At 42.6% G+C, this 10,865-nt stretch overlaps 1 protein-coding gene across 2 annotated transcripts in view; it reads right to left on the reverse strand.

The window, feature by feature from the left end:
* Positions 1-10,788, reverse strand: part of smg1 (SMG1 nonsense mediated mRNA decay associated PI3K related kinase) — a 50,548-nt gene extending 39,760 nt beyond the window's left edge. Inside the window, exons 1-9 of one of the 2 annotated variants that reach the window (XM_044051578.1) lie at positions 10,534-10,788; positions 6,295-6,443; positions 5,904-6,056; positions 4,914-5,047; positions 4,479-4,537; positions 3,023-3,236; positions 2,200-2,325; positions 2,048-2,120; positions 483-580 (exon numbers count right to left, since the gene is read on the reverse strand). In XM_044051578.1, the coding sequence (XP_043907513.1) occupies positions 483-580; positions 2,048-2,120; positions 2,200-2,325; positions 3,023-3,236; positions 4,479-4,537; positions 4,914-5,047; positions 5,904-6,056; positions 6,295-6,443; positions 10,534-10,610 (1,083 nt within the window). In that variant the 5' untranslated portion in view covers positions 10,611-10,788. Of the gene's footprint in view, positions 1-482; positions 581-2,047; positions 2,121-2,199; positions 2,326-3,022; positions 3,237-4,478; positions 4,538-4,913; positions 5,048-5,903; positions 6,057-6,294; positions 6,444-7,950; positions 8,923-10,533 lie in introns of those variants that run through there. The other variant, XM_044051579.1, reaches the window with a different exon arrangement.
* Positions 10,789-10,865: the final 77 nt, after the last annotated feature.

Raw genomic sequence — 10,865 nt, forward strand, 5'->3', positions numbered from 1 at the left:
GCAGTACATGCGGCAGCAGGTGCAGCAGCAGGTGCAGCAGTACATGCGGCAGCAGGTGCAGCAGTACATGCAGCAGCAGGTGCAGCAGTACATGCAGCAGCAGGTGCAGCAGTACATGCGGCAGTATATGCAGCAGTACATGCGGCAGTATATGCAGCAGTACATGCAGCAGCAGGTGCAGCAGTACATGCAGCAGCAGGTGCAGCAGGTGCAGCAGTACATGCAGCAGCAGGTGCAGCAGTACATGCGGCAGTATATGCAGCAGCAGGTGCAGCAGTACATGCAGCAGCAGGTGCAGCAGGTGCAGCAGTACATGCAGCAGCAGGTGCAGCAGTACATGCAGCAGCAGGTGCAGTATATGCAGCATACGGATACTGTAATGATTTGTTACCACTGAAAAGTGCAGGCTTTCATTTAAACAGCACGGGAAAGTGAGTTTTAAATGTTATTGGTTCAGTCATGTGCTCTAAGACTAACTTCACCTCTGCATATGCCTCCATGTCCTCCAGGAACTGTCCAAGCAGGGTGGTGGAGAAGGTCAGATCTGCGACCCAGAACTGCTCCAGACTCTGTAACCAGCCTTAACACAAAGAAATTAACACACTCATTAGGTGTCATTACAACTATGTCAGCATGGTTTCAAATGTTGTACAGCCACAGCATGTACAGACAAATCCATTCACGTAAGCAAGTCGCCGTTACTGTGCGTGTGTATGCATTTTCAGCCACATCGAGTGGACCTAGACATCTCCTGTGCCAACAAGGGTACAACAAAGTTTTAGTTGACATCTGGTGTCCACACCACTCTCGAGACTACAAGGCCTTAAAACAGAGACTTCTGCAAAAGACCAGACAAATAATTGGCTCATTTTATTGCAGAATATAAGGATTGTAATCACAGACAAACTTAAACTCAGATCCACAACATTTGTCCTAAATAAATGCTGCAACTAACAATTATTTTCATAATCAATTAATCTCGATTAGTGATGAATCAAGTACATTATCAAAATGATCCACTCAGTTTACATCATGTTTTGACAGCCCCCTCTTCTTCTATGTACCATGTGAAAATAACAATATTAACAATAATAATAATAATAACTTAAATTTATAAAGCATCTTTCACGAAACCCAAGGTCGCTGTAAGGTTGAAAACAGAAGACCGATCCAAAACACAAACACTAACAATCATGTGGAAAAAATGTGCTGGAACAAGTGATTTAAATGTCTCCAGAGTTGGTGCGTGGTGAACAGCCAGAGGGAGTGAGTTCCAGAGGGTTGGAGCAGCGACACTGAAAGCCCTGTTGCCAAAGCTGTGGTGTGGGGAACGGAGAGGAGACCGTGCTCATGGAGGAGGTCGGACAGATAATGTGGAGCAAGTGAATGGAGTGACTTGCAGCAAAGGAGGAGAAGCTTGAAGGTGATCTGGAACTTAACGGGGAGCCAGTGCAGTTGTGTCAGCGTGGGGGTGAAGTGGTTTGGTTGGAGTGAGAACCCTAGCAGCAGAGTTCTGGACATGTTGGAGCCTATCTGTCGATTATCTTCTCACTTAATCGCTTGGTCCATAAAATCTCAGAAAACCTTAAAAAATGGTGATCGCTGTTCTTCAAACCGGGAAATGATGATGTTCTCAAATGTCTTGTTTTGTCCACAAACCAAAATGATTCACTTTTAATGATTCATTTTTTTATCAGAGCAAAGAAATGAGGAAAATACTCACATTTAAGAAGCTTAAACAATCAGAAATCTTGTTTAAATCATGAAAAAAAGCTTTGAATCGATTAATCGATTATGGAAATAGTTGTCGATTAATGTAGAAATCGATTGTTTCAGCTCTAGGTAGTTTAGATCATTTATTTCTGATACAGAAATAAAATGGAAACAATATTCAGACTAAATCAATTATTAATCAATAATTCCAGCCACAGGCTGAAAAGAATTGTAAATGACTAGATTGCACAGCGGGAAAGAAGCATGAGGATTTTATAATGTTTGTAATCCAAACACCAGACAACAATCACTGATACCAAAAAATCCAACTGACCTGAGACTTGCTGCGTGAGTGAATGCTTCTGTGTGTGGTCAATATGCCAGCCCACCAAGATGTCCACTGTGTCCTGTGAAAGTGGCAAACAAAGGACTAGGATCAGTCAGGTTCTTATCTGACCGGTCCTGTATCACTGCTGAAATACTCACCCTGAAGTTGGTACTGAAGACGTGTGGGTAGCAGCGAGCCACCTGAAGAATACACTTGACACTTTGACAAAGCAGTTCTGGTGTGTCCACATTCTCCAGGATGGACTGCAGGTTGCTCATCACCAGCTAAAACACACAATACTCTCATTTAAATTTCATTTACTGGCCACACATGGGTATCCACTGTGGCGCACACCTCAAGCTGAGCTGATACTATGCGTGACGTCATCAGAATGTCGGCCACTGATTGGTCAGAGCGCCGTCACAGGAAGAGACACGAGCAAGACGTCCGACACAGACATAAGAACCGAAATGCCGAACTGTAGATCAGTTAAAAAGATTTAACCAAACCTTAACCTAATCCTAACAATGTGGATTAATATCCAACAATTACCAAGGAAATATCTAAAATCTCATCATTTAACAGAGGATTACACAGCACTGCAGAAAGGCTGCACCACAAACCCTGCCGCTGTACTCAGCAAGTGCGTCAGACAGAGTCAGTGCTCCGGTCAAGGAACAACTGCTTTACACGTTACTTGTCACTAGTTTGTGTGTGTGTGTAGCGTGAAAAGCAAAGTCACTGCAGTTTCATGCAGCCGTGCTATGATGACTCCTTCCATGTTGACGAGGTGCTATTTTGTAATGAAAACCAACCAAACTGTGTAGAGCCGAGGCGAGCCGAGGCGAGCCGAGGCGAGCTGGGTTCATGTAGTGGAAACACAGTATAAGACCGGCACTGCCTTTACAAATCATGAAAACTTTAGAAACAAAGACAGGTTCAGAATGGAAGACAAATCAACCAAAAGCTGTGTGTGGTTACCTGCATGACGTGAGAGAAAGCCTTCCTCTCTCCAGCAGCCTCCAGAGCTCGCTGTGCTGCCATCAGGTACAACAGCTTCACCTCATCACGGCTACTTGAAGTGAACTTGAGAAAAAGCCACTTGAAGATGCGCTCGGCCTCGTAGCCGAGTACCGTGCAAAGGATACCGAGGCAAGCTGCTGCGTCCTGACGCAACTCCCAGAGTAGCTTACTGCTACACATGTCAAAGACAAGAGAGCACAGTGGAGAGCAGGGGTTAGTCACGACCGCTCACAACAGAAACTTTACATCACATGAACCCTTACAATGTATTTCAGTGACTTTTTTAACATTGTGTTTATTGGATTTTGTCATATTAACATAGAACATAGCAAATTATACATTGAAAATCTTATTTTTTCCCCTGGCCCCCCCCCCCTCCACCTCCCTTACTGGTACATATATTTATAAAGATATGTATAAAAACATCCACATACAGACACTTATAAACACATACACACACAAAAAATAAACATTTAAAATAATTATAAAAAAATAATATACACATACTGTATATATACACATACTTAGATACTCATCAAATCAGAGCAAGAAAATCAAAACTTCAAAAGTGAATGAATAAATGCAATAAAATACAATAAAATAAATAAATAAATAAACCTACATAGAAATGGAAATTAGTTCAAGGTATATAAAAATCCACAGGTGAAGTAACGAATAAAAAATGATACTAATTACATTTTGTTCATCAGCAACTACGTCTTATTTCGGTATCACTCTTTAATTATCTGCTGTAGTGATTTTTTCCGTGTAATGACGGGTAGTTAATGCCCACTTCACTGAGGGACTAGCTTCAGACTTCAGGTTTTCACCCAGTGAAAGTGAGTGGTGATTATAACGGTTCAGTTTGGTCCAGTTTCCATTAGTACTAGAAAAAACTAAATAATAAAATGAGTCGGGCCCTGGTATTCGACATTTTCTGCTGACCACTCTGGGTTTCCCATGCCCAGTCCTGACAACAGGAGGAAACTCTGTCTTCATTGAAAAGCACTATTTTTAGATAAAAACAATCTGCGTCCATGGGACGATTTAAGCTTGGTATCTGAAGTAATCTGCGACTTACAACACAACTGCAAACGTCGATCACATGACCATTCCAGCAAATAGGACATTTAGTAAACAGGAAGTTGATCCTCTTGTTGTCTTCTTACTTTAAGAAAATATTACTAGCGAGAAACAAGAATGGTAAAAAGTAATAAAAAGGTATATATTTTATTAGACCAATGAAGAGGTTAAACTCGTCATTGTGTTAACAGAGCTTTGTGATCACAGCTGATAGTTGAGTTGTGGTTGATTAGAATCAGGAATCTAAAATGCAGTAGGTTGTGTTTTTGTGTGTTTTTAAGGAAACTGAACATTCACATCTGTGAACATACAACACACAGCTTCTTCTTACCTCTCGTTCAAAATGTCATTCAAGATGCTGAGGATGGCGTCCAGCTGTTTGACCAGCGTCTGTGGAAGATTCAGAGGGACCGCCATGAGAAATGTCACGGAAACAAAGAGGATTGCACTGAACACTGTAGGAGAAGTGGGACCCACAGTGGAACTGGCCCACAACACAATAACAGACGGCAAGATGGACCTGACATTCTTATAATGTATGTTGGTTCATACATGTGCTCAGTGAGACAAGACAATACTTTGCACTCAACTGTAGAGATTTGCACATTACATTACAATAACATCACTAGATACCAGTATACACTGGTTTAGAGGTGAAGTTAAACTTTAATAACCAACCAACTAACACAAGAGAATGATGTAGCTCAGGACTTCAAACACCATCACCGTCTCATTTCTGTAATGAAGCCAACAGGAAGTGACTGACCACTTTACTCTCTCCATGGCTGATGAACTCCTTCAGCTGTTTGAGAGTGACCAGCCTTCGGTCACGGTCGTCCTCTCTGGAGACCCGGCGCAGGAGGTTGGCCAGTCGGGACTCCTCTGAGTGAGCCCCTCTATCTGCAACAACAACAACATCAAACCCTCAAACACTCTCACACCACAGGACTGCCATTAACAAAAATCGTTCTCAAATGTCTTTTATCTATGGTCTATTATTAACTTGTGTATATGTTGAAATGTATTTGTTCAAATGAGCAAAGAAAAGTGAAAATATTCACACTTTAAAAGCTGAAAATCAGAAAACATGTCATAACTATTAAATGAAGCACTCAAACCAATGAATAAACTAGTAGCTGATTAATTTAGTAATGGATTAGTGGTTGCAGCACTATGTATAGAGGGATATTCTATTCAAATTCTCGCAGACGGACACTGACACAAACACTTAAAGGAATGATGGTGTTCATGTGTTTCTTTTATCTATCTATCCATCAATCATCCACCATAGTAATCCAATCCATGACACCATACACCAACATATGTATATATGTGTATGTAAGTCTGTTAGGGGGGGTGTGTGTGTGTGTGTGTGTGTGTGTGCGCGGTTGAGAACAGAGCTGTAGCGGCGAGTGTGTACACTCACGTGAGTGAAAGGTACCTGGACTCTTTTTTCTGTACTTCTACTCGCAGGAAAGCAAGTATCGCGTCACTGCGCTGGGAAATTTTTGTCTGCGTCTTTGTCTCAACTGGTGGTTGATGCGACGCTGGCTCACCTGTGTGTGTGCGCGTGTGTCCGTCGTGTAAATGAAATACATGACATAAGGCCATTTAGTTTGTTTAATAAAAGGACAATGTATCGACCTGTTCTATACCATCTTGTGCTTTGAGTGAGGTGAATATTGTCCTGTGCTGAGCGACGACTGCCGCTCCTGCTGCTGTAACATGTTAGACAAGTGAAAAGTTGAGCGTTTACCCTGTGATTTCCTCATGTCCTTTGAAGCTAAAGCACGGTTTCCATGCTGAAATGGAGTCAAATCTGTTGTCACGTCATTGGGCCTCAACTCTTGCACCAGCGACTTCCAACCAAAAGCAGTATCACAGACACCTTGACCAGCTTCATATCCACCTGAGTGACACAGATCATACAACACATGGCACGTGAGCTCTGTGGAACATTTTCTAAGTTTTTTGAAAATGGTGAGAAGGGGTGTGTCACAAAAGACAAACTTGGTGGAGCAGATTATCAACATAGCTTTTGAAAGCCCTGGCAGATACATGTGATGGGCTGGTCTCATCTCTGAGTCACTTTCACATAGTCAATACAAATACTGTGTTGTATTATGTTGCATTAGCAGAGGCCTCACCCTCTTCCTGGTGTTGATCCGCAGCAGTGTTGGCATCACTGGCCACTGCTGGCTGTTCAGAGCAGCTGGAAGGTAAGCCGTCATACAACAGTCCTGAAGCAAACGTGCTGGACTTCACTCCGTCCTGGCTGGATGACACACTGTCAACTCTGAAAAAACGCAAACACAAACACATGAAACATTTTGTTAATCGTATGTGATGTTGACGAGATGTTAATCTTACACGACTGATGAGATTAACATCGTATCAGTCGTGTAATGAATTGATTGTTGTGATATTGAGTTTATTCTCAATCAAGGTTAAAGCTGATAAAACTCTTTGCTTCACCTTTACGTGAACCTTCAGTATATGCTGAAGCAGAGTGGGACTACAGCTGGCCTGGGTGCTCTCTGCATGTGCAACAGTTCAAATCACCCACTTACGCAATAGAAGAAGTCGGTGCACAAAATAGTACGACAAATGCAGGCTGATACATTTGTTAGACCGACAAGAAGATCGGCTAAAAGAATTGAATATTTTACAGTTCATGGACGCAGGAAGAGGCAGAATGACACGCTAACAACTAGCCTGGACTGGACTGGACACCGCCTAATCCAAACCAGCTAAAAAGGGACATATCACCATCTACTGCAGAGGAGGCAGACACAACTGCTGTGCTTGTACTGAACAGCCTAGCTTAACTTTGAGTGTCTGTGGAAAAGTAGTGATGCACTGATGTGCAGTGTTTGCTCAGTTTCAGGCTCTGACAGTAAGGCTTATCATGTGTCCCGCAACTCCATCTAATCAGGAGACGGGACGGGCAGCTGATTAGCCTGATTATCAATGAAAGAATGAGTGGCAAAAAGATTTAATTGCACATGACGTCACAGCTATTTTACGCTGTAGACCAGGACATCCTCTTTTTTAGCTGGAGTGAGACATCTCGCCTTCTACCCATCTCAGTGGGAGAGGACAAGTAAATATCAGAGTGACATGACCGCTGCAGACAGAATAACCTCTCACCCGGAAATATCTAAAATATCTCATTTGGCTCTGGACGACCCAAGGAAAGAAGATCATGCGTAAAACGGGCAAAGCTTAGTTCACATGGAACCTGCAGCAAGAACAAACAAGGCCTTTCTGCATGGAGTCTGCATCTTCTCCCCATGTGTGCGTGGGTTTTCTTTGGGTTCTCCAGTTTTCTACCACTGTCCAAATACATCCAGATTTGGGAATAAGGCAAAATCACTCTAAATTGTCCTTAGATGAGAGTGGATGGTTGGTTGTCTGTCCAGCGTGTACCTCGCCTTTCACCCCATGTCAACTGGGATTGGCACAGCAGCCCCACTACCCTCATGTTGAGGATAAAGCTGTAGAAGACGGATAGTTTGCACGTCGCTCTGACTCACGTTCATTCATAGTTTTGAATCCTTCAGTGAGAATCTACAATGTAAACGAAAAAACATTAAATGAGAAGTCCAAACTTTTGACTGGTCGTGTATGTCCACATCAAGCACAGAAATATGAGGTGGACACTGAAGCTTTTTATATGGGATGTGAGTGAGAATATCTAAAATCTAAGTATTACTTCATTACCATCACTGAGCCCAATTGAAAGCCCACAATTACCGCACAACATGAAACTAGAACATGAGCATTCCCCAGAAAACTCTCACCTTGTCTGCCCATACATTTCTTCTTCTTCTTCTTCTTCTTCCAATAAATTCCGGCAGGCTGTATCTTAAGAGGCGCAACGCAGATCTCCACAGCTCAAAGCTCCCAATCACATTTTAAAGTCTGTAATAACAGTTTGAAGTTATTTAACTTGACCTTAATTCTCATCCTCGCTCTTTCATCGTTCTTTAATCCTTCTGGATTTTAATCCACAGTTCCCTCTTTGTGGTTCTTCAACACAGGAGTTGAAAGCATCCCATTGCAGATCAAAGTCTTTGTTTTCTAAAAAGTTTCTAGTCGCTTCACATAATTAGACATAGACCAGTTGCCAAAACTGCCTCAATGGCCCCATGCATTTCTTTCTTCTTCTCTAGCTAAAACTGTGTTGCCTGTTTTTCCATCTGTCAATTCATTTCCTATGAGACAAAGGTAAAAATGTTTTTAGTATAAAAGTATAAAGTCTGGATGAAGTATTAAGTATAAAATCTGAAAACAAACTGAATAGCAAGAACTTTGAGAACAAGCTGAACCTTTAGATTAATTTGTTTTATGTCATCTGAAAACTATCAAAAAGATGGCGACCAATTAATGGTTCTGAGTTTCCTCAGAAAATGCACTTAGGAATCCTGAGTTATCTCCCATTGTGTGCATGTGTGTACTGTTGCCTTAGATCTGCAACTAATCTACCTTGCTGCCTTTGATCTGCCCTCTCTACTCATTTCCCATGAGGGAAAGTTGCTTAAATATACTGTAGCATAAATGGTTGAGTTGCGCTTAAGAATTTATTAGAAAAGAAGAAAAAGAGTGGTGAGAATCAAGAACTTTGAACTGTGGAGGGCAACATTACACATCTCAGTGTAAAGCCTGCCTGAAAACATTAGAAGAAGACTCCTAATACAGAGGTCTTTGGATTGTGCTGAAGAACATTTAAGAACTTTAAACTGCAGACAGAAACTTTCTTTTCCTGCTGTCGGCAGCATTGCACCCATCGGTGTACAGCCTGCTGGAAATGATCCGAATCAGAACGTGCAAGAGTGCCAGAGTATTGCAGAGAACAGCATGACCTAAACAATATCATGTAAGTAAATGAAAATACAAAACTAGAGAAAGGACTAACAATGCTCAAACCTCAACCATGTCTGTGTCTCCCTCTCTCCCGTCTACATGTGTAACACAATATTACATGATTATTTCAAAGCAAGACATTTATGGCAGTTATTGGGGAGTTTTTCCTTGTGGTTATTTACAATCACAGTGTCAGTGTACGCTGTGAATGAGAGGATAAAGGAATGACAACACTTTATAGCATTATATTAACAAAAAGATGATGCTATTATTATGATCTAGTATGGCTCTTTTGTCCACAAGGCAGAGGTTCTCAATTTCTTTTCTCAGCCCAAGAGGCAACCCCCTTATTTATTTATTTATCACAGCACTTGATAGTTTGGCTTACTTGAAGCTCTTATTTGTACCCAAATGTTTAAATGCACTTATTGTAAGTCGCTTTGGATAAAAGCGTCTGCTAAATGACATGTAATGTAATGTAGCTGCAATGTTTGGTTAAAATCCAGATCAAGACCCTGATTCATGAAACATGTGCTTTGAGTGTAATGACACTGTGGGAACTTAGTGGCCTTGGCACAAGTTTGAGCTCTTTGAGTGCTTTCTCGGGTTTGGGTTAGGGTTATTGATTCCACTTCACACTTAGTATCCAATTAAAGGATTCATCAGTGGATGAGGCCGCCACCACCAACTTTACATAACAGCTGAGGAACAATTCAGTAGTTTTGAATGGGAGTGTTGTCGAGTTTGTGATTATGTACCAATTCTGTTTCCTGTGGGGGGCTCACCTGTCAGACAAGTGACATATTACAGTTATCAATCTCAACACACACAAAAGCTGCTCCACTCAAATCATCACTCGCCCGACACCTGCTGTTTATATGTCATGAAACAAGCCAACACGTGATGCTAACACCGGACTGTGATGTTTCACACACACACACGCGATCATGTAATCACAGACGGACACTCGAGCACTGACAACACACACGTGTGTGAACACTCTACAAACACGATCGACAACTTCTTTGGAAAGTTGATAGCGTGAGAAGGCAGCGTATTCCTCCAAGCTAGCTGCTTGTCGCTAGCCGACTAACCGAAACCACATATTATTCCAGATTCACTCCAAATGTGTCTTCTATTCAAACAGACACTTTTGTTTAATGGCTGCACTTCACGCCAAGTCAATATACCGCTACTGCCGTGTGTTAAACGTCGTCTTGACCATTAACAACAACTAAGTTAGCAACAGGCTAACTAGCCAGCGTTCTCTCCACAGACCAAGCTAACACAAGGACTCCGCGTGGCGGGTTTCTAAAGAATGCAGCCAGTGCGTGGCTCATTAACACCTCCGTGCCGAGACACGCACTTATGGCGCTATAAGGACAGTACATGTAAGCAACAGTGTGCGTTTGGTGTTAATGTACAGACACAATCGGCCGCACGTTGATGAAGCAACACGACACAGGCCCACGCAGTCACCGCGGGATTGTAGGCAGCCTCCCCTTGAGCCCATCACCAACCTGGCCTCCCAGTCATTCCACGGTGGCTGCAATGTGTGGGCGCCGCTGAGCCGAGACCCCGGGGCTTTGCGGCTCATTCCCTTTTAGAGAGCTGCATGACCCGCCGGCAGCGGTTACCGTGTCTCTGCCGAGGAACACTTCTCACTTAAGTTGAGTCAAGTCTTACAAATAGGTTAGCAACTCGTCGTTATCGCTAGCCAAAGGTATTGGTCTTCTTCTTACAGACTGTACGACGGGTGACATGATCCCTGCCGTCATATCACCGCCACCTTGTGGAGGTAGTCTCGTACTGCAATGGAGAAAAGCGCTCTCTGGTTAGACTGACTTCCTGT

This window comes from Solea senegalensis, linkage group LG19 (genome assembly GCF_019176455.1).
Source record: "Solea senegalensis isolate Sse05_10M linkage group LG19, IFAPA_SoseM_1, whole genome shotgun sequence".
NCBI lineage: Eukaryota > Metazoa > Chordata > Actinopteri > Pleuronectiformes > Soleidae > Solea > Solea senegalensis.